Below are 23,046 nucleotides of genomic sequence, written 5' to 3'. Positions count from 1 at the left end.
ATTGAATTTGCTGTTCAAATAGAACCAGAAATAGTTGTGCAGTAGGTGTTGTTGCATTTGATGTACAGGGACGTAAAATAAATGGTGTCTATCCCTGAAAGTTTACAGCATGGGAAAGTGCCATGTTAGCTGATTCAGAAAATAAATAATTTGTTCTTTTCTCGTCGTTTTTGCATCAACATAGATCCTCTAAGAAGACCTTCACCTGGACTGAAGAATAACGTCACTGGGACTGACCAGACTGCCCAATTTGAGTGATCCTACACCAGTAGGTGTAGGGTTAGAACAAGCATTGTCTCAACAGCTAGCTTAGTTAGAGAACTCAAATGGAGTTCCTGATTTTCCTTGGCAGATAGCTGAAGAACTCAATCTTCTGCTGATATTACAAAGAAAGCATACAGTAGATAAATATCAGATTCCTAGTAGCCTGGAAAAATCCCATATATTTCTACTGAAGAAAACCTTCATGACCCATCTTATCCATACAGTCTAAAGGAAGTGATGGTTTCTGGAACTTACTCTTTTTTAATCCCTGGGACACTGCATCACAAGATAATCAATAGGTGAAGCCAGTGGCTGTCTTGGATCCTCGGAAGTCCATGAGATCCACAGAAATAACTAAGACAAGTAAAATTTGCTGAATGAAACAAGTATATATATGAAAAATATATCTGCTGAACAGAGTCATACACATTGGAAAAGGTTGAAAATTCAAGGTTAAACATACAACTTCAGAGTTTGAAGGAGAACACAGAAGAAGAAAGCTTGAGACTTTATTGACTCAAGTAGACAACCATGCCCAGAAATGCACTCCAGAGAGCAATCCTAGGAGATAGAAAGACTTGCATTTTCCATTTCTAACTTCTTTGATTCCACACATTTCCATGTCCTTTAAATAGAACAGGACTCCTATCAATCTCTTGATCTGTTCTGCTGGCACACACAATGACAGACCTATGAAGCCATAAGGGTTTTACTGACTTTTTTTCCTAAAAAATGAGTCCAAACTGCTTTTGGATTCACTACTTCTCCACCTCATCATTCTGCTACTTCTTCCCATTTCTTTGCTGATTGCATCACATGACTTTTCTCCCACTTGCAAGATATATGCTTTACTTTATAATGTTTCTCATGCACTAAAAAAAATGCTAAGTCAAGCTGTTACCAGAGCTGGAAGGTCTCGCCTTCCTCCAACTGGTGTACCCATCATGTAGCAGCCATCATGTGAACTTTAAATATAGATTATTGTTATGGAGCTTGTATTACCTTGGCTGTTTGCCCAGCTTGTCCTTGATAACTCAGGGTCACAAAAAATGAGTAATACTCTAGTCCTACTTAAAAAGACACAGGATCATCATGATGGAGATGGCCTTAGCATTCAAGAATCCTTTAAATTTGGCACTCCACATTATATGAAAAAATGGTTTCAATTGCTTTCCATGAATAACTGCTATTAAACTTTATTCTTCGTCTTGCTCCTTCCCAAGACTGGTATTGATTCCCAGTTGTTTGGATGCTAAGAATGTACTTGGATAATCTTTTGGGAATTTAAGGCACTAACAAGTTTCTGAAATGAATGGGATTTTCTGGATAGCAGACGAAATACATCAGGATAGATTTGTCCATGCACAAGTAGCTTAATACCTGTCTCTGAGATGGGAACAATGCCAAGTAATGCATTTTGTGCAGTCTTGTGCAATCATTTCCCCAATAGAATTATATTCTTCCGGTGTGGGATGGTTTGTTATCCCTGTGTATGACCCTTTTATAATATTTCCTAGTCAACAGTTTGACCCCAAGCTGGCTTTTCCACATTTCTACATCTAGATAATGATCCCTTTAAGTGTTTTCCCAATCATGCTGTGATTGGTTCATACCAGTGTCACAGGTAACTGGTGAAGCAAACACCAACGGATTCACAAGCAATTCCAGTAACACAAGTGGTCAATCACAAGGGACACTGTTAATCCAAATGAAGACTCATTTTTCAAGTGGAAGCTAAAGCATAAGCCCTCACAAAACCTATGTAAAAAATTCTCTTTCATTTGTTTTTAACTGGGTAGTTTGGGAAAAAAATTCTCAAGAGGCAAATCTAAAGACTTGGCAGAAACACTGACTGAAGTGAGAAGATAAAATTTGGAGTTAAGTAGCCTTTTTCATAGATTCATACATTTCTCTTTTGTGTTTAGAAAATAGGAGCACAGACATAAAACACAAACTTATATTTTTTGTGTGTTAAACAATGGCAGTGGATGGGGAATACTTGCTGCAGTCCATTGAATGACCTGCCCTGGCACAAGCAGTAAATGACATAAAGGCCTGCACTGCAGTGTCAGGACGGGAACTTCTGTTATGTGTCTCTGGCAAATAGACTTTTACACACCTAATTATCACAGAGTGTATTGCCTACTTGTGTGTTCCTTGCTGTCTGTTTATTGCTTGTGCTTAGTATCTCCCTCATTAATTTTACCCTTCTTCCGCCCTGTGCCTCACTAATCAGAGCTAAGTAACATTCATCAGTAATCCTTTTCTTCCTCAGAACTCTCCCAGGTAAAGCTGTATGGGTGTTTGAGAACAGGAAGAGTTTGCATTTTAAAAACAAAGGCTGTCTTTTCTAGACACTCATGCTGAAGAAGCTAAAGTGAGGAAAATGGCATGATTAGTCCATTTGTGACCTATCCATTTCCTCTTTCCCACTGCTAAAGTGAGTGTACTTTCATCTTTGTCAGCACAATAAATCTCCAACATTTTTGCAAATGCCATCCCTCCTCTAGGGATTTTCCATTGCAGTTGATACTATGCAATCTTAACCAACTGTCCCTAAATTACATTGCCTTCATTCGAGGCATTCTCAACAACAGAGTGCAGCTGTGATGGGATGTGCCTTTGGTCGGAGTACTTGAGGTGAATTAAAAGGTGTGATAATGACATTGCATTTACGCTTTCTGCTTGCCACTTCTGAATAGTGCATTCATATTGTTTGCCAGCTTGCAGAAAAGAAGCGGGTTTTATGAATGCCTACCATGCACATAAACAGACCATGCGAGATTTGGCAGACAGGAGCAAGTGATGACAGGCTGTTATCAAATTATTCATTTATATTTTATACCAACAAGCATCATACAGATTTGTTGGAAGACAGATGCAAGAAATATAAAATGCATTCTAGGCAAGATCTTCATTAAGAGTACCCAAGTTTACTAATCCTGATGCTCAATCATAACCCCTGGTAATTTTGTCTTATTATTTGTCCCCTCTCAGCTTAGTGGTAATGAAAACAAAGCAGCCTTGGCCAGCCATTTAGGAGGAAGGAAATTGTTAGAACAGCTTGTCTCAATAAAGCAATAGGTTCTGGTATTCTGTGTTCTGTGTTCTGGATGTCCAGTATATGATACAACTGGACATGCCAGCTACTCAAGGAAACCCAGCTCTAGATGAAGCCAAAAGAACACATGGGGAATGAGATAAAGCTTATCAGGACCACGTGTACTTACAGCTTGTTGGCTAAAGGGAGCCCAAAACCAGGTCAGGATACTCTGATTTTCAGTCAGAGCCTGACCTTTCTGTCTGAAGTAGGGCCCCAGACATCATTTGGAAAACCGTGTGGAACACACTGAGAACATTCTTTTGTGTTTCTGAGCAGGTTTTTTCGGGTTAAGACTCTTCCAAATTTTCATACACAGGGAAAGATACTCAAGTCTGAGAGTTTTTTGCTCAAAATAGATTCTGCACAAAAGAATGATATTTGGAGCATAAGCAGCTTATCAGGAAGTTACAACTTGAATTGCAAATGCTTCCCCAGAAGGTGATCTGCCAGAGGTGTTTTCTACAGTCCCCTCAAAACTGTAGGTTTTTGCTCTTCCATCATGTGATGCTGTAAGAAATGAGGCTACACACATTCATTTAATATTATAGTTCCCTTGTGATATGTTCACTTTCCTTAATGAGGGCAGTGTTGCTAACTTGTTAGGAGCCTGAGAACTGTATCAAATTGACATAGCATGTAGGAAAAATTAACAGAGAGAGGAGCTCCATGTGTGAAATGGAATGAGATCACTGATAGTCTTTTTGTCAATCTTCGTTTTTGTACTATAGACAAAATGTTGACAAGGATAATATAGAACACTATTACTCAGAACTGGGATGCCCTTGTTTTTTTCAGTAACTTGAATGACCAAAAGTAATTAAACCTTCACAGTACTGATTATATAATAAAACAAGCACAATACAGGTGTTTAACTGTGAGAAAGAAAGGGAAGGAGCATGGATCTTGGTAAAACCATTGGGGAGAAATTAATAGAAGAATCTTCTAGTTTGTCATGACAACTTTTTGTTTCATATGTGTTTATGAGATAACAGAAAGTCACACTATCGTCTCAGTAGGATAATGATGTGCTTCCACTAATGTGCAAGAGACCAGAATGCAGCTCTTTCCATACTTCATCATAAAGCAAAACTGTCAAGGGCCAGAAAAAGCAACAAACGAATGCAGGAGAGAGAAAGCCAGGATTTGTGAAGTGAGGGGAGTTTCAGCAGAGACACCCACACTACATTTTTCTTTAAAATTGTCTTTTGCAAAACACGGTTGGTAGAATATACCATCTCTGCAGTGATTTTTGTCAGCCATACATGTCACTTTTTTACAAGTTCAAAAGATACACAGAGAAGTCAGCAAACTGGGAGGGTATGTGAAATATAGAGCCCAGGTAAAATTTGTAAACATCAGTTTGCTGCAGCTTTGGTCTTTTATCTTTTAGCGATTGTGCCTTGCTTGTGCAATGATAATTCCTAAGAGGGGCTGTAAGCACTCCTTGCAGGACGTCTGTTCTGCAGTGACAATGGGGGCAAGGTGCTGCTTCCACACAATGTTCATTAATGGTTTCCCTGTGCAAAGGAGGTGAGCCATCGCTAACAGATCCAAGGAGCTGTACACCCAGGCATAATCAGTGTGCTGACAGCAGCAGACATTCTTCTAGGTAATGATTATTGCCAAATATATATTTTTTTCTCTGGCAAAGGCTTCCTCTCCACTTCTATGATTCTTGAATGCTGGCAATGCTGGAGGCAAAATCCCCCCATATTCTCTTGCCTCAGTGCCATGCACAGGGGTATCTTCCCATGCCTGATGGATGTTCTTACAACAAGAAAACCTGGTGAGGGACTGAGCCATTCCACAGAAGCCCGCTAATTAACTTTAGGACACATCTGGTTGTATCTTGTAGTAATAAACCTTTCTATCAAAAAATACCCACAATCAGCAAAACCAGCTCACTTCCTCTCTGGCTGTAGGCATAGAAGCTGTGCAATGTTTCTGAATACAGTAAAGAAGCCCTGACTGGCATTTTGCTACTGGTGTAGTCATGGGTTAGGTTTGGAAAACGTTTGGTGGCAGCCCAGGCTTGGGTTGGCTTTGGCAAGGTCAGTGCGTGGGCATCGTTTCCCAGAAGACACTGCCATCTGCTGCTGGTGGCACCGGGGAGCTTCACTGCAATTTGCCAGCAAACGGCTACAGAACACTTGTGGTCAAACCTCGCTTGCTTAAAGATAGCTCACAGTCATGGGCCAGATGGACTTGTCTTGTTTCTTACAGTTCCAAAGACAGAATATACAAATACAAATATAAAGACTTACAAGGCACATCCTAAACTAAACAGAAGTTTAGGGAATGCAGCTTCTGTGGGGAGAGGTGCTAATTAGTGACACCTGCTCCAGTGCCCAGCAACAGATGGGTCTTACTGTAAATGAGTGGTTGGTCTGGAAAGACAATGCTCTGGGGAACCTGCAGGAGTTAGGCAGATTTAGTTACACCAATTGGTAATAATCTGTGGACAATGAACACAGAAGCTAAGATTTGTCAACTAATAATACAGACAAAATAACAATAGGATGTGCTTTGGAAAAATGGCTGCAAGGTTGTATCTTACCTTTTTTTTTTAACAGTATCATGGGGAAGTGATATACATCCTTCTCTTGGCAACATTGGAAGAGAATTCGGCAGCATTCTCTTCCCCAAAGCTGGAAATACTTTGTTAAAAAATCTCTGGTTAGCACACCGAATTTTCAAGCACGATCTTGATGTTTGCTAAGAAAATCAGACATTCCATACTTTTTTTTTTCTATTCCCTGGATTCTTCATTTTCTATCAGGATAACCTCCCCCCCATCTATTATCTGTAGTAGCCAAGCCTGGTGGACATATTTCTGGGATGTGGGACTTCTGGATTCAAAAGCAGAGTACAGTTTAAAATAGGCCTTCCCTATTTCAGTGAATGCCCTGCACCCTCTGGTGTTGGCTGTAACAACACAGAAGCTCTTACCTTGGCATTCCCTTTTGAGTGGCTCAAGTGGAGAGTTGTTGCTCAATGGGCTGAAACATTTCCTTTCCACTGAGCTTCCAGCTTTGCATGAGGATCCCAGGCAGATCCCTGAAGGTTGCAAGCTCTCCCAAATGATGGAGAGCAGACAAATGGGCCCCAGTCCTTCTGTAGAGTCAGCCCCAAAGGATTAAGGTGGTTGGCAAGAAAGGAACATCTTTGTAAATAGACGTTCTTTACATACAATCTTTAATGAAATCCCTTAGGAGTCTAAATTATGGAGGATAATTGTCACCACCAGTCAGTTTTAGAAGCCGAAAATGCAAAAAAATAATTCTCTGGTCTGCTCTGTAGGAATAGAACCACGTCCTTATCTTTCTTTTCCCTTTCCCCTTCAAATTTTTGGAGGTTTTGGGCACCTCCTATCTTCAGTAATCTGTCTGCATCTAGGTGACAGGGCTACACCTCTTCTCTGACCCCATATGTTTGCACCAGTTCAACTTTTCAGCTTATTTCAGGCTGTAGATGGTTTCCTGATCATGACCTTTCACCATCTTTTGAGGCCCTGTATTTTCTAGCAAATCCCAATGTGAAAGTTTAGGGAAGGAAAGTGGATGTCAAGGACCCCATCCAATTTTGTGTAGTGGGATTTGAGGACTTTTAAGTCTCACAGGCATCCTGCTAAGGCCAGCAACACACAGAAGTCAGTGGGTTCAGGCAGTAAGGAAAATTGTGACAGATCAGGACTGTGGCTGACAGAAGGGCTGCATAGGCCCAGGTGAGCCCCTGAAAACATGCTCTAGAGAACCAGGGAGTAATAGTGCTCTGTCCCCATGGGTACTTGCCATGAATGAATGTTTTAAGGTCGCTTAAGGAATAAGCAGAGTCAGCAAGTGAAGCTTGGGAAATTGCCACAGCTCTTCATCTTTTCCTTCTTCCCGAAAGCATAGCTATCAAACCACAAGTCCTTTTATTTTATGGGATGAGTCTTTATTGAAATACTTGACATTTAGTTCCTTTGCTGACGTAACTTTTTATTTTTGAGGGGACATTATATTTTTCATGTGAGTCTCTTGATGGGTTCTCTAAGCCGTTTTTAAGAAACAGTCCATGTAAGTACAATACTGAGGCAAAGGCTCAGGCCCAGGCTGCTGGAGGTCAGCACCACAGCCCCATCTGGGAAGTACTTCTTATCAACATAATCTATGATAGTTGTCACAGCCAACATAGTCTCCTCACATGTGGGCTGGATTTGGTTAGCAGGGAGAATAAATCCATGAGTACCCGTGTCTCGCAGCTCAAATGTGTAGGAGAGGGGAATGCCAATCGTGTGGACCCAGTCCCGTGAGGAACCTGAGTTACTGTCTGTGAATTTAAAAATAGAGAGGAGATATTTGTATTAAGCATGGTTCTTTGAAAATACTTCTTGCTATAGTTAATGCAAGTTTATACCAGAATCCCTGAACTAAGCAGTAACCATATATCACTGTGACACAGAGAACAGTTTCTAGGTGCTGTAATTCTTAACTATACTAAAAGTCTTCCATGGAGTTTCCTGACTGACACAGTTCTTCATAAGATGGTATTGTACAACAGCAGGAGATGAGTTTCAGGGATTCTGTGGCTTTAGCATTTTACTGTGACTAGTGTGGGATACAAGATGGATTGGACATTTGTCTGTTCTTGTACTGCATTTCCTACTTTGATACTGACTAGATTTTTTTTTTTTTTTAGCATAATTTTGGTCAAATCTTAAAAAATTCTGGCTTCTCCGTGTATCTCTGTTCACCTTCCTCATGGATTGTTTTTCTTAGCTCTTCATTGTAAGTACAAACCCTGGCAAAAATGCAGTCCTAGGCACAGGCAAGTTGCCTTACAGTTACACTGCACTGCTCATGCAGTCTGTGACTCAGAGACTGGCACTCGGGAACTGGCAGAGACAGCCACTGGAATATGCAAACCACATGGCTTCTGGAGCCAACTACTTACTGTTCTCACTGACTAGCGTGACTTATTGCTTACTGGGAAAATATTGGGTTTACTAGGCAGTCTCCAGGGCCCTCAATCCTCTTTGTAAAGGCTGTCACCTCATATTAGCTTTGATGTGTTCGTGATGTGGCCATCCAGTCTATTAGGAACAGGGCTGAAACTGATATATTTCGCACAGAATTGCAAGCAGCTGCCATGTGATGTCTGATGGAGTAACTGTAGACCTGATTGGGATTTTAATTTTTGCTTGATTCCAGTGAAGACAAATAGGAGTTTTGCTGCTGACTTCAGCAGGGCCAGGATGATCTATCACCAATCTCCTTCTGTCCCCTGTGATGGATCTGTGAGGAATCCATGCAGGAACTAGCTTCTGATCATTCCTGCAGTCAGCTTTATAACTTACAGAGTTGTCTTGTATTCAAATGACTGCTACTTACATGTTGCAGCAAAGTAGCCCTTTAAATATTACTCAAAGTAGAAACTCAGCAAAACAGTACTTGCTGATGCATGTGACACAAGAATTCTTTGAAACACAGAGCAATCAAAGGGAAACATAAAAAAACTTACATAAAATTAAAGCGGTTGATCCTACTCTGTAGCTGGTCCCATACTTTCCTGTCAATGCAGCAGCTGCTTCCTTTGCAACTTGTATCTGGAGATTCAAAATAGGAACAGGATTGTCATCAGTGGCAGTACCTTTGGCAATTGAGTGGACCCAAATTTTTGTCTCTTTCAGCTTTACACTTACATATGATCAACTTTAAGTTTTGATATTACTTCAGGTCTTTAGAGGAACCCATTAGAAACATTTGGACAAATTGTTCTTGATTTTTTTTAATGCACATTATGTTAAAATTTTTTAAATTACTCTATTAGGTAGAGATGCTATTTGCTTTACTGTAAAGCTAGAGCCTATATTTTTGAGAATTAAGAATCTGTCCTGTATAACACACTGGTACTGACTACAGCAGTGTTTGACCTCTTACTTGCTTTATTGCCATAGACTCTGTATCCCACTATCCTTAGAAACTGATCCATAGATGAAATAAATGACTTCTCCAATGAAGACTTCTCCTGAATGACTTCTCCTTCTCATATGAAGTCCAAACCCAAATCCCTCATGCTCTTGACTAGTGTTTCAGCTACTGGAATCTTCATAAATACGCACACTAGTGAACTTAAATCAGAACACTCAGACACTGAGGGAAGAAGTAACCAGGAAATAGGTACTTACTTTGCTCCCGTTCTTCTGAGAGCACGTTTGGAAAACCGTTTCTGGATACAATCATGATAACCATATGTGTATAATGTCCTGGCATCCTAAAGTGCAAATTCATTCTTGTATGGAGCAGAAGATGGTGCTCTTCTCCACTCACCTGGCTTTGCATTAACCCTATCTGTAGTAGTTCAATTTTCCTGATTTAAGTTGAAGAATTAGGATTTCTGAGGCAAATAAACCTTACTGATGCTGAATAGAGAAGCAGTAACTCTGGGAGCCAAGTCCCTGAACAAGCCCAGTTCCTCTGAAGGAAACGCAAGAGAGCAAGTAAAGTTGCACCACAGGCTACTGCCTGTACTTGCTCTCTACAAATGTAGAAGATGAAAGTTTTGCCCTACCAGTTCTTCATTGTTACTTGGAGGTGTAGTTGTGGAACCATATGGAGTGAGGATGAGCTGCCCATAGGAGTGAATTGTTAAATAGCACAAAATGTCACTCTTCTTGCTTTTGATAAACTGAGCCACAGCTCTTGTCTCAGGCTCTGATTCTGGTCCAGATCCACAGAAAACATCACTGCTGCAGTTAAAAGATACACCAACACCTGGGGTGGAATACAAACACTGAATCAAAGGAGAAATATAGAAGACCAGTTCAGAGGGAACTGGGAAATTTACCTTGTAGTGTTAAGGCATGTGTTTATGTGGGCAGGGGACTAGACAGCTGAGTGGGACTTTAGCATTACACTCAGTTGGTAGCAACTAAAGTTTGTGACAAGACTGAAATATTTATTGCACGTTTACAGGGTGGCTGCAACGAAAACATTCTGACACCACCATAGTGCACCACACACCAGGGAAGCTTTGGAGGCTCCTTGAAACTCATGGCAAGTGTAAATACTGGCTGTTAAGTGGCTAGCTCCTAGCATTCCTGCCTAGAGCTGATGCTTGGTCCTGCAGTGAGTTAGAGGTATAGTTACATAAGAGCAATTTTCTGCTCACAAAAATAAGTGCTGGTTGAAAGTCAATGAGTTAATATTTTGACAAACCAGGATTTTATTTTTACATATGCCTTGATGACAACAAGATGAATATTCCTTTCTTATAGGACTACATTTATTTCAGAAACTAGTTATTATTCTTGCTTTACATTTGTGTTCATGATCTGAAATACTTCAAACTTACTGCCCCAGGATGAGTTGAAGTTTCGGTTCAGATCTGTGCCATAGCAGGTGCCGTTCTCATATGGAAAACGGTTTTTCCTCCACAAACGATCCTAAAGAAAAGTAAGTTCTGTTACATAATAAAAACTCAATGATCCACACGGCTCAGTGATAATATGGTGTAAATACTCCTTTATTTTCCACCTCTGCATTCTGACTAACCCTGTTATTGTAAGAGTACAACTCCACATGCATGGGTCACAAAGCTCAGTGACAGAACAATTCATCTACTACAGCCAGGCTGTCATCTGCCACAAACATGCATGCACCCTGAAACAAGCCTCCTGACCTTTTTTGTTTTAAGTATGCTTCTTCTGTAGTGCTCAACTGCTTCTGTGCAGTGTGGCACTCCTAAGCAAGACTTGGCATTGCGAGGGGTAAGAGATGATAGTATGTTTCAGATTCAAGAAGATTAATTCTTTTTTGTCAGCTAATCTTCCTATTGCTCCTTGGTTCCCTGCTATACTCATGACTATACTTGGTTCTGTGCAGACCTCACCACCCTGCCTGTGTGAGCTTCCCAGCTGAATTCCCTGTGCACCCCAGTGCAGTGTGTGGTATGCCTTAAACCTGCCAGGGAGCAAGCTGGGAGACAGTCTGATGGTGGTAGGCTGAGCCTCTTGGGCCATCCTACATCCTGCATTAAAAGATGCTTCAACTGGGCACAGGAGCCTGGAAGCATGGTGAGAGTGGCCCAAGACCAACATTTTGCATTATCCTCCGTATCAGAAAAGGAAAATTATTTGGGAGGGCACACCTATTTCAAAACCAAATAGTCCAATATTTGACCAATTCTCCGGCTGTCCCATGCAGAGATGCTAAGACCCATCTGTACGTGAGATCTTTTGTGAAGAATGAATGACTGTTCCAGACATGCTTAACTCCATCAAGCAGGCCTTGAGATGTTATTGAAGAAGTAAGCCCATCCTCAGAAACACAAAAGCAATTGATCTTGTGGTTTTGCTTCCCAAGGCTCATGACATTTGCTAGGAATATTTAGCTCTGCACTCTCAGATGACCACTGATGCTCCAGAAGAAACAAAATCTCTCTGCCATGAGAGGATTAATGTGAGTATTGTCACTGTTTTCTGTTTAATTGCTATGATTCTATCTGAAAGTAACAAAACATGCTGGGCATGCTAACTTTCAGTCTAGTTCCTGGATTTACACTACTTACTTCTTCCCAGGAATAGATGTAGCCATCAATATTGAGGACTGGCAAGACATAGAGGTCCAAATTCTGCAGAAATCTGCTTATCTTTGGGTCAGATTTGTAATTTTGAAGAATCTGAGAAGAAAAAATACGGAGCACTGAGCAGAGAATTTAGTGGTAATCACTGCAAAGAGAAAGTTTAGAACTATCATCAGGTGATCACTCACTCCTGGATATCACCATGGTATCCAACATCTGCTTGATCACAAGTGTGCCAGGTACTTTCTGTACACATGGAACATTGCTATATCATAGCTTAGGGTTTCTTTATTTGAGGAGCACCGTGACTTTTTGAAATAGAGAGGCTTGATCCAACAGCCACTGTGGGAAAAGGAGAGGTTGATACCAAGTTTTTAAAGGCTTTGGAAACAGTTCAGATGGAGGAACTGGCGCGCTAACTAATACTGACCCATATCTCAGACTGTGATTTGGACTTTGGTCTCCACAGATATCTGTATTGTATACTAATTTTGCAAATCGCATTTTAACAGAAAAGCATAATTCTTGGTACCACAATAGAGAACTAAAGTGTCCAAAGTGATAGGGTTTTCTTATTATCTAAATGGAAGGGTAAGAACTCACTTCTTTCACAAACCACTGACAGAAGGCTGGAGAGATCCATTCTCTGGCATGAATCCCACAGTCCATCCAAATTATCTTTTTGGGTTTATTTCATGGTTGACTGATCTGAGAGAATATAAAAATGGTAATTTAAAAACTGTTACATTACAATAAAATAGCTTAATGTAATACAAGAAAGTAAAGGATGTGCCTTGATATGCCGTTGGGTCATGTGAGGTTATTATTATTATTATTATTATTATTATTATTATTACAGACATCTTTATGGCAAGCTCTTTTTCCTAATAACCCCATCTCTGTAGTATCACAAGGCATGAGCTTTAAAATGTCTATTGAGCAGGAGCGTCAATAGAACAGTTAATAGAACAGTTTCTTTTTCTTTTTCTCCTTTCTCATTTGTATTTGTCATTCACAGGAGTGGTTGTTCTTAGTTGAAGATTCTTTTTTTTTTTTTGAAGGGGAATCACAAAAAGGCAGGGAATATAATACTACTCAGTGATAGGAGCAGATGATTAGGCAATAACTAACCCAAATATTAAGACTGTGTTTTTCACCAGTGTGTCCAATAAAAAAAGTCATGGAATACTGCTAGCAGAAAGGCTATTTGCTGTAAAAAGTAATAAAAATAACAAACCGAAAGTCTTTTTCCTCACACACAGCTGTTGCCAAGCTAGTTTCAGCTTGATTTGTATTTCTAAACAAAACTTCAGTTAAATTTGTTGTTTTCACTACATAATAGCAATAGCAAGCTCATGATGATAGTGTATGTGAAAGCTGGCAAATCTTACTATAATGTAGAGGAGTAAAACCATCTCCTGTTATTCCAGTGAATTGGGATGAACGCTATCTTAGGAAACATCTGAATCCTGTCTTCTCCTGAGTATTTTTCTTTTTTGTTAAGATATGTTTTATTATTAAGGGAAAGTTCCTCCCTTACCTGTAGATAATACATTGTTCGATTCTCAAATGTCTTCCCTAAGAAATGCTGAGTCACCAGCTCACTGTTGTTCTTCTGGATCTGAGTCATCCATTGATAAATCTGAAATAGTTGCAAAGAATTCTTGGTTCAAAGTGGGAGTTTCCTTCTCTTTCCCACTTCCATTTCCAGATAAAAGCATTTTCTTTTGTTTAGACAACCAATATTTTCCTCAGAGTTTATTTCAGCCTGTGATGTCACAGACATGGAAGGTGTTTCACATGCCTCTGTGCAAAGGCATGGTCATATCTCGCTGGGTGTTAAAAGAGAACATCACTGCAGTGCAACATGGACACTCCATTCGGGATCTCATTCAACATGCCCATCCTATTGGGCATCTTCCTGTTGAGTTCATCAGACATGAAGCCACACCATCAAATCTTCAAAGCAGTATTACAGTCTCTTCCCTATCAGCACTGATTTTCCATGTCTGAGTCAGTAGCAGTCATCCTCAATGGGTAGCTCTAACAAAACATACATGAGGGTTGACTGTGTTCTCTCAGTTTTATTATGCAGCTAGGAGAAAGAATTACCACCATGTGCTGCTTTTGTCCAGGTTTGCCAACAGGTGCGTGAAACATGACACCAAGAAGCCATCACTGCCCACCCCAATGACACTGTTTTCTCCTCAAGTGTCAAAAACCTGCCCTTAAATTACTTCTTTCTAGAGATCTCCTGGTGTTCACTTCTTCTTCCTCACTGGGATTCCAGACACCACAACAGTCATTGCCCTTCACATTTGGCTCAGCACCAAACAGACTGGGACTTAAACTAATAAATACTAGAGATAAAGAATGACAGGGTAGAAAAGTAGCAAACCAACCAATTGAACCACAGAATATTATCTGCAAAACAGTGCAGCTGCTTCACACTGAGCATTTAGGTTTTAGTCAGTGAAGAATTGAGGATTTAGTCAAAATCTGTGGCAAATCCATATTCAATTCAACCAGGACAAGATTCTAGTCAAAGAGAAAGGACAGATTATTCAAAGAAGAAAGCCAGAAAGTGGTCCTCTGACTTCAGCTGAGCTTTCTGCAAACACAGAGTTGCCTGCTGTGGCATTTACAGAACAGAAAACAACAAAGAGCAGAAGCAGATGTAGGTTCTTCTTTACCTCTTCCATTGGATGATATTCAGTGTAGACATAACCTCCTGAGACCTCCCTGTGGCTGCTCCTCTCCCTTGGCATGCTCTGATCCACAAGTTTCTGCACATCAGGTATTAGGACTCTGAAGGAAGGAAGGAGAAAGGGAAGATAGAAAACAATCCTGAACATTTCCTGCAGAACTGCTATAGTGGGTACATTGCTTACATCAGCAAATGAAAGGATTTAACCTCTTCTGTTGTGAATTGCCTGGCAAAATCATCACCATCAGCATTATGGTTACTTTCATGTAAAACAAAGTTCAAAGTACTGAGATTTTCACAAGGTTTTAACAATAGTCATTTTTATCACATTTTTAAGTTGTGAATTTTCTACCAACAAAATAAGTTCAAGATTTTCTTTTCCTCAGCATTTCTATTTTTGAGAAAAACTCTGAAAATACCACCTTTTGGGAAAAGGAAGGGAAAGAGATAAATTTAAGATTAGGGTTTCATTGTATTTTATTGAGACATTTTCAATTTGCAAAGATTTCACAGAAATATTCATTGCAATTTGCAAAAATCAGAGCAAACCCCTTATTTCCTTCAAGTAGTTTTTTTTGCTTTTTAGCTACAAAAATAGCTCAGAAATTAGTATAACACAGGCATGATTCCATGATCCAGGGAGTCAATAAAACCTTTTCCTTGGCTTCAGTGGATTTTGGATCAGGAGCTGTTCTTTCTCACTGCAATCAGCCCCTTGTAACTGCTGCAAATCTGCGCACATTGTAAATGCTTGTGATAAGACAATTGCAAAGATAGCTCAAACACTGTTGATCTCAAATGCTGGAAGTGCTAACAGGCTTTTCTGCTGACAGTGGCACTGACCGGCATTTCTGGAAACTGCACATAAGAAACTTTTAAGAGTAGTTGCAGCTGACTTTCATTCTGAGCTTTGATGTTTTTTCACATCTAAACTTCAAACTAAAATTCAGGCAGTGAAAATTCCCATGAACTGAAACCACACACAAAAAATACCTTATCAGTGCTCTGGAGAACTGAAACCACAGAGGCTGACACAGTTGGAATATTGATGTCCTTATAATTTGTCATTTATGTCTCTATCATTATATACCTAACTGTCATGTTACCTTCCCTGCATGTCAACTGCCTTCTAAAGGGCGGTTCCTGCTTTGAATCTGTTATAGGAGCTTTGATGCTATTATTGTTGTACTCAGCCTCTTTGCAATACACACCCAAAATTTTCATCTTGACTAATAATTACTCATCTCTTTCTTTAGAACCCGAGGTAAGGTAGATACAGTTTTGGCCAAAGGAAAAAAAGTTAAGCTGCTAATTTCAGCTTAGTATTTAAATTTCCACTAGAATCTGTTGAAACCATTAGAAAATGAAGAGTCTTGACATAAATAAGAGGTTAAATTATCTTCTGGAACGTTGTCTAAGTACTGAATATCTAAACCTCATGCTAGAAAATTTGTACTGGCTCCAACCTTGTATCTCTTCATCTCTGGTTGTCAAGGCATCACACTTACTAAAGGAACTTGTCAGGCAAGATGCAGGATGTCAAGATCAGCTTTAACTCAAAACAGCTTTGAAGTGACATCAATCTTCCTTAAACGCATCTTTGATTGGTAAATGTCAGTGTATGTCCATAGGCCATTTGTCATCAGCTCTGAATGACTACAGGGTTGTTTATATTAAATACAGTTAAATTAGATTAGCTACTGGTTACCTGAAAAAGTGAGTACAAATGCGAACAGGACTGTATTTAATCCCATTTGCCTTTATAAACACTCTTTGTATCTGAATTAGATCTTCTGGTTGTAAGCTGGGAAAGACATGGGTAGGTGTGATAATGCATTATGGGACATTTGTGGGTTGTGGCTTCCAGTTGTGCGCACAGTGGACAGCTGCCACTGGGGTCTTTTTCCCAAGCTGGGGTGTCTCTGTTTGGCTGGATGGTGCCAAGAAATTCTCACCAGCCTGGTGAAAGGGATCGGGGTAGAAAAATGAAGCTTCAAAGAAAGTGGCTGAACACTCACTTTGAAAGGTCTGTTCTCCAAACCAGAGGAGCTACAAGAGACGGGGAAGGGAAAAGGAGACCTAGAGGCTGCTTCCCTGCAGTGACACCAATTAAACCTTTGGGCTCTCCAGAAGACCTTGCATTCAAATATCCATGCTCTCCAAGAGAAAATCATGCTCCTATAAGTAGTGATTATACCAGGCTTGGCCTCTTGAGACTAAAAAAACTTAGACTAAAAAATCTGAGTCATACATCCAAGTGCCATCCTCTCAGTGACCACTGAGAAGGCCACAGCAGGCAACAAGACAGATTGGGCTGTCTCATGTTCCAGCCCCAAATTCACAGTCCAGGATAGGTGGAAGGTAAATAAATAGGACAAGGGGGAATGTGCTTTTAAAGGTTCATACAGCATGTCTGCTTTTGCTGGTCAAAGTAAGTTGGAGGCATTTGGAACAAAGGTTGGGTCCTGTTGCCAGTACTTGCTGACTGTTTATCAGACAGTGCTTAGTCCTTTTCTGATAGCAAGGAAGATTATTAGAGCCATCCTTCCCCATCAAGGTATTAGAGATTGTACCTGTAAAAGATCATATGCTGATCTAAGCTGTCCTTCACCTCCTGCACCAGAGGGGCTGGGACCCTAATGTGCAGGTCTTCTCCAGCCCTGATGTCTTCAGGCAGCAGGGGCTTCCACAAATCCAGCTGTGCAGAAAAGAAAGAAATGCACTAATGAAGCTCTCTTTTCAGAATGACAAAAATATATTAGAGTAGTTGCATGTCAACAAATGAAAGAAGTTTTCCTTCAAATTGTCCCCGTAACCCTCCAGTCATTTCTTCATAGAGCACGTAGCACAGGCTTAGTGTTTTCATTGACTCAGGCACCACTGATAAGGAGCAGCATTTTCACAGAGCCGTGCAAAGAAACTAACTTCTTCACATAAATTCCTTCAGGTAGTAGAAAGGCAATTCCACACTACACTAAGCCAAAAAAAAAGTTAGATGAAGCTTTTTCTAGTTTAACCTTCATTCCTGTCCTAAGCTGCATGCATATCTGTTTTAAAGCCCAAGACGCTGCTCTGCTCGTTGGGCACGTGTGGTTATTTTTACTTACCATTAAAGTACTGCAAAGAAGCTGAAGATGCTGGACTTGCTGAAATGTTTCTGGCACAATATGCAAAACCTGATCCCTGGAAATTCAGTAGAGAAACAAGATCAATTTTAAAGTCTGTTAAATTATCTGTGATTTCATAAGTCAAAAGGACTTTGTTCTTCATTCTACATGAAGACAGAACATGTAACAAAAACACCTCTGAATTATGAATTTGTGGAATATTTTAGCTGCAAATAGGATTAAGTGTTGTGACTTCTCTGTTGCTAGCACATTAGCCACTCTGCAGCCTTGCCAGTGCCTTACTCACCATACCAGTTTTGCAGAAGCCAACTGCTTGCATGAACCCTGATGTGTGTTTCTGCCTTTGCAGGACCAGGGCCAAAATGAGGGCATTGGTAATACATGATAAACTGTTTATTTGATGTCAATTTTTTTTCCCCCTCACATTTGGGATTTATTAAATTATTCCAGATTACCTTTGTGCTTGGCTGGTCTATTTCAGCATGCAGAAACTTTTGATCATCATTATAAATGAACATTGCTAAGAACTTGAGATGTGCACAAACTGCTTGTCATGAGAATAGCCAATTTATTCCAAAAGAGTGAGTATTGTTGTCTCTAGAACTGCATATTCCTACTCAATTCACGTGAAATAAAGATTTCTAGTACAGAATCTATCATTTTATATTTTTAGAAAGACACACAGAATCCAGTGTCTTAGTATATCTTTTCATGAGATCCCATGAAACCTTTGTCTACTACAGGCTTAATCTGATGAAAATATTTAAAGTTTACAAAGAACAAATTAAAATGGATGGAAATGCGGAAAAAGCAAATAAGTATATTCTATTAAAAAAGCCCTTGTAGTTATTTTTGTATTTTTTTTCAGTGTTCATTCAGATCAGCTTTCCAGGACTGACAGCAAGTGTGATGTTTCTAGTGAAAGGGTTTCAGAGTGAGGTGTGGGTGTTGATGACTACATTGCATTACCCAAAGGTGAGCGACCAGTTACCCACAACTGATGAGATGGAATGGGGAACCCTAGAAACTCTCCTATTTGCTAGCAACCAAAAACTATGGCTTCACAGTCTCTTTTAGTGACTTCAATGGATTCTTTACAGGACAAGTACAAAAAATGAACATTTTACATTTTAAAGCTTTTGTAATAGAAATTCTTGTTGCAAAAGCAAGTTGTGGTCATTATAGTCATCAATATAATATGCTCTCATCCTCTGAATTGCAACTGCCATCTTTTGTGCTTCCATGCCGGAATGTACAATTATCAGCTTAATATACATACAAACAGAATTCACTATTCATTCACTTTATCCCCAGAGAAATAGGGGGATTTGTGGTTTTTTTACATCTCTCTGGAAAATATTACCTTTGCTGATTGAAAACTTGATAGTTAAAATAGACAGTTTAGTACTGCTTTATGAGATGCTGATAGCCCCATATCTATGGGGCAAAATGATTACATTTGCATTGCTCACAGCAATGGTACAACAGTCATGTTGTACAGATTGGTACAACAGTCATGATATCTTTGTAATAAACCTTGTAGATGCAGGATAAACATCTTTGCTAGCAGAATAAACATCTCAGCTGCAGTTCAGAGTTTATTCTCTCTAAATGCCTAGGCTTGCTTTGTTCTTTGTCTATCAGGAAGGGAAACAATATCCTGTAATATCTTTCTATGCTCATTGACATTATGTCTTAATTACACCAAATCAGAGAAATTCCAGACAGTCAGATTGCTGCCAGATGGCCAGCTCTTATTTACTGATAAACCTTTCACAATAGCCAGTGTGGAGACAAACCATTTTTAATGGTAAACTAAGATTAGAAAGCATACATTTGTTTATGATTATTGACTAAGTTTCTCAGTGGAGAAGTGCAAGGTCAACCCACGTGACCCTATGAGAACTACAGTTTTTAAAATTCTACAGTTAAGCTTTCTTAATAAATTAGAGGACTGTTCTTAGCACAAGCTTGATGCTCATAGATGGGATATTTCTTTCCATTGTTAAACAGAGCAGATGACAATGAAAATGGGCTTTACTAGTAATCCTGTCTTTGTGTAGGTGCTGCCCACCCAAAGTCACACTGACCATTCAATACCTGTTTTTAAATTCCATGCAAGTACTCAACAGGTTCAATTCTGGACAATAATTAGAAACAAAAAAGAAAAATACATTAGCAGGGATCCGTTGAATTCTATTCACTGAAATCAGGCTCTAACTGCATCTCTGATACAAATCTAAAGACTAAATATTATCCAAAGAAATAACACATTTTAAGTAGTGACTCTGTATGCTCTGCTAGGAGATTTTCCAGGAGAGCTGCTGTATGGGTACACTACGAAGGAACTTACTTCCTGTAGGTATTGCTTGGTTTTCTGTCCTTTTTATGACTATATTCTAGGGATATAATTCATCCAGAGGCATTCAGCACTGGAGTACTTTCTCTGTTTACTTTAGAAAATTCCATGTATAAACTTATATGTGAATAGGTGGCCTCCATATTATGCTCATGCCCACCTTGCAAATTCCAGCTGCCACAATGGCAGTTACATATCAGTCCTTTGAAGTTGAGGATGAATGAAATAAAAAAAAAGTTTAGATAGGCAAACAAAAATAGTTTAGATCGGGAAGCAGCATAATTTTATATCACTCTTTTTCTGAAGTGGAACTGAGAATGGAAAATAAAGCAATACTGAAGATTTCATACTTTTCAAAGCATTAATCAGTAATTAAAAAAAAGCGACAATCTCATTGTCTGAACACCTTGGCATGAAGATTGTCTGGAATAACTCCCTTAGCTTTTTTTTTTTTGTAATTGTTATAGTTTTCCAAACCGACTTCACTATTTCTTTCACATAACCTAATCTTTTATTAATAGATATCATTCTGCTCAGTCATACTCCTTGCTTTATACTCAGAAAAGGCATTTTACTCCTGCAGCATCTGGTTTCAAAGTTCATTATGAAAGAGGCTAAGCCAAATGAATTTCAGCTAATGGAAACAGAGCATCCTGAGATGCATTTGAGGGCCATTCTGTGGCTCCTACTGCTGTAGCTATATCTCTGTTGGCTTTGATTGGATTCACTCATTCTCCATTTCCCATCTTTATGATTTCTTTCCCAGTCTTACAATGCTTACAGCTTAGTAACTCTGTGTCCAGTTTTTCAGCTCATAATTGTTATTATTCTTACAGGGTTTCTGTGAATTTCACTGCATGCACAATTCTTCATGAAACCCTGTTAACACTCACCTGTCATACTGCAATTTCAAGCTGAATTTTCCAGGAATTAATGTCCCCAGAGAAAAGATGATCCCAAGAGAAAGCCACATCTTTGTTCAAAGAACCCAGTACTGACAGTGCAGGACTAAAGAGGAGGAGAATAGATCTGGACTGAACATGTAATTTGTACAATTATAATACATAACTAGACTTATCCTGGAAGGCAACCTGCCCTTGACGAATCATTAACTTCGCTTGTAAATAGTTCTCCTTTTTCTTAATTCTTAAAGGTCTCTTCGACACTGCAAAACACAAACACAATTAGCAACATTCTTACTAAAACACTTTTTGTAAGAACTAAGAACATTTTTCTTTGTGTTACCTTTCTATTTTGAAATGGTTTGTGACAAAATCAGTAGTATTTAGAGAAACTCTTACTTGCAAGATCTACGATAACTCGTGAAGGTTAGCTTACAAAAATCATAGAGATAAGGAAGAACAGAAAAACAGTGGTAAAGGAAGCTCCATCTCTACTCTCTTTCGTTTTGTGTTTCAGCCTTTATGGAACACTTCTGTGACCTTTTAACTGCAATTCTACCACTTAACTAACTTAGAAGAGGACATAAAAGAACAACCAACACTCTTGTAAGAGGGAAATATTGGGACATAAGGGTCTCATCTAAACCTCTCTCAGTTGGTCCAGATCAGTCTCTAGCCACAGACTAACAACTCTACACTGTCATAAAGAGTGTTTTTGTTATATATTAAAAAAAGTGGGCTGGTTACTATGTGAAATATTTAATTTCTTGGTTAATTCACATAGCAAGAGGTAACATTTGTAGACTGCAATTAGACATATAGCACAGTTCTTCAGAAAGAAATTGTTTCCCTCATTCTCTCTCTTGGATTAAAACTTAAAAAAAGTGGGCTGGTTACTATGTGAAATATTCAATTTCTTGGTTAATTCACATAGCAAGAGGTAACATTTGTAGACTGCAATTAGACATATAGCACAGTTCTTCAGAAAGAAATTGTTTTCCTCATTCTCTCTCTTGGATTAAAACTATTTTGTGGTGATTTAATGAAGAAAACTGCATGATATGGGGTGCAGAGACTCCAGTAAGTCAGTTTATGTACGTACGTAAGGGACATGATACCATATTGTAATTGTGGGATACTTACAGATTCTTCTCATCAAAGTATGAAGTCCTCTTACATTTTTACCAAGGCTGTTATCAAGGAAACAGGCAGCAGAACTGTCCCAATATAAAAGAGGAACAGCTTAACTCAAAAGTGTGTTCTCACAAAACCAGGCTGCAGGGAAGAGAAGAATATGCTCTTCTTTATAAATCACACCAGACCCTTTCTGTTTTATTGCGAACTTCTCAACAGCCTGGGCCTGAAAATGCTGAGTATTTCTCTCCATGTAGATATCCAACCCACAATGACTTCCAGAAGAGCTGAAAGAAGTCAGGTTTACAGGATTAGATGCAGGTTCGTTTGTGAGGATTCAGCACAACAAATTGATGTTGGAAGTTCATATTAACACTCAGGACATCTGCTCAGATAACCTTTGCTTTTGTTTCCTTTGTCTCCAACATGGCTATGAGGCAGACTAATGTTTCAAAGACTTCTGCAGTGTTGTCTGTGCCCTTTTAACAGTCCTGGCTTTGAACTGGGGTTCAGTCCCTTGCAGGGACTCAGAATCTAGGAACAAAATAAAATGGAGGCATCAAGAGAAATGGAGCAAATTACAATCAGCGCTAAAATTCAACTCCTGCCCAAAGCTTACACCTTCATGTTGAAAGCAAAAGCTGTTTATTCTGTGGTGAAAACATCGCTCCTATGATGCCAAATAGTTATGAAGATAGCCAGATAGATAGATAGATAGATAGAGTCATTTTGCTTAATGGGCGTAGAATTCAGAAGAAATGACAGTTGCTTGCTAGGTCTTTGATTTGGATTCTTTTGAAGTCTAGTTGATTTTAATGGGCTTTAGATGAAAGTCCTGTGCAAATAATCATGGACATTTCTCTGATTTAAGAAATGGACTTTTT

The 23,046-nt window shown here is 39.3% G+C and overlaps 1 protein-coding gene across 1 annotated transcript; it reads right to left on the bottom strand.

Moving 5' to 3' along the window:
• Positions 1-7,407: 7,407 nt before the first annotated feature.
• On the bottom strand, positions 7,408-21,099 carry CPO (carboxypeptidase O). The gene is given in 11 exon segments (XM_010407279.4): positions 7,408-7,678; positions 8,870-8,954; positions 9,920-10,122; positions 10,703-10,793; positions 11,918-12,028; positions 12,536-12,640; positions 13,473-13,574; positions 14,626-14,740; positions 17,213-17,337; positions 17,747-17,822; positions 21,020-21,099. Coding segments are annotated over 11 exon segments (1,362 nt in total). The 3' UTR covers positions 7,408-7,409.
• Between the last annotated feature and the right edge of the window lie 1,947 nt (positions 21,100-23,046).

Source organism: Corvus cornix, chromosome 7, assembly GCF_000738735.6.
Source record: "Corvus cornix cornix isolate S_Up_H32 chromosome 7, ASM73873v5, whole genome shotgun sequence".
Lineage (NCBI taxonomy): Eukaryota > Metazoa > Chordata > Aves > Passeriformes > Corvidae > Corvus > Corvus cornix.
The sequence above is the reverse complement of the archived record's forward strand: the minus strand, read 5'-3'. Positions and strand labels throughout refer to the sequence as shown.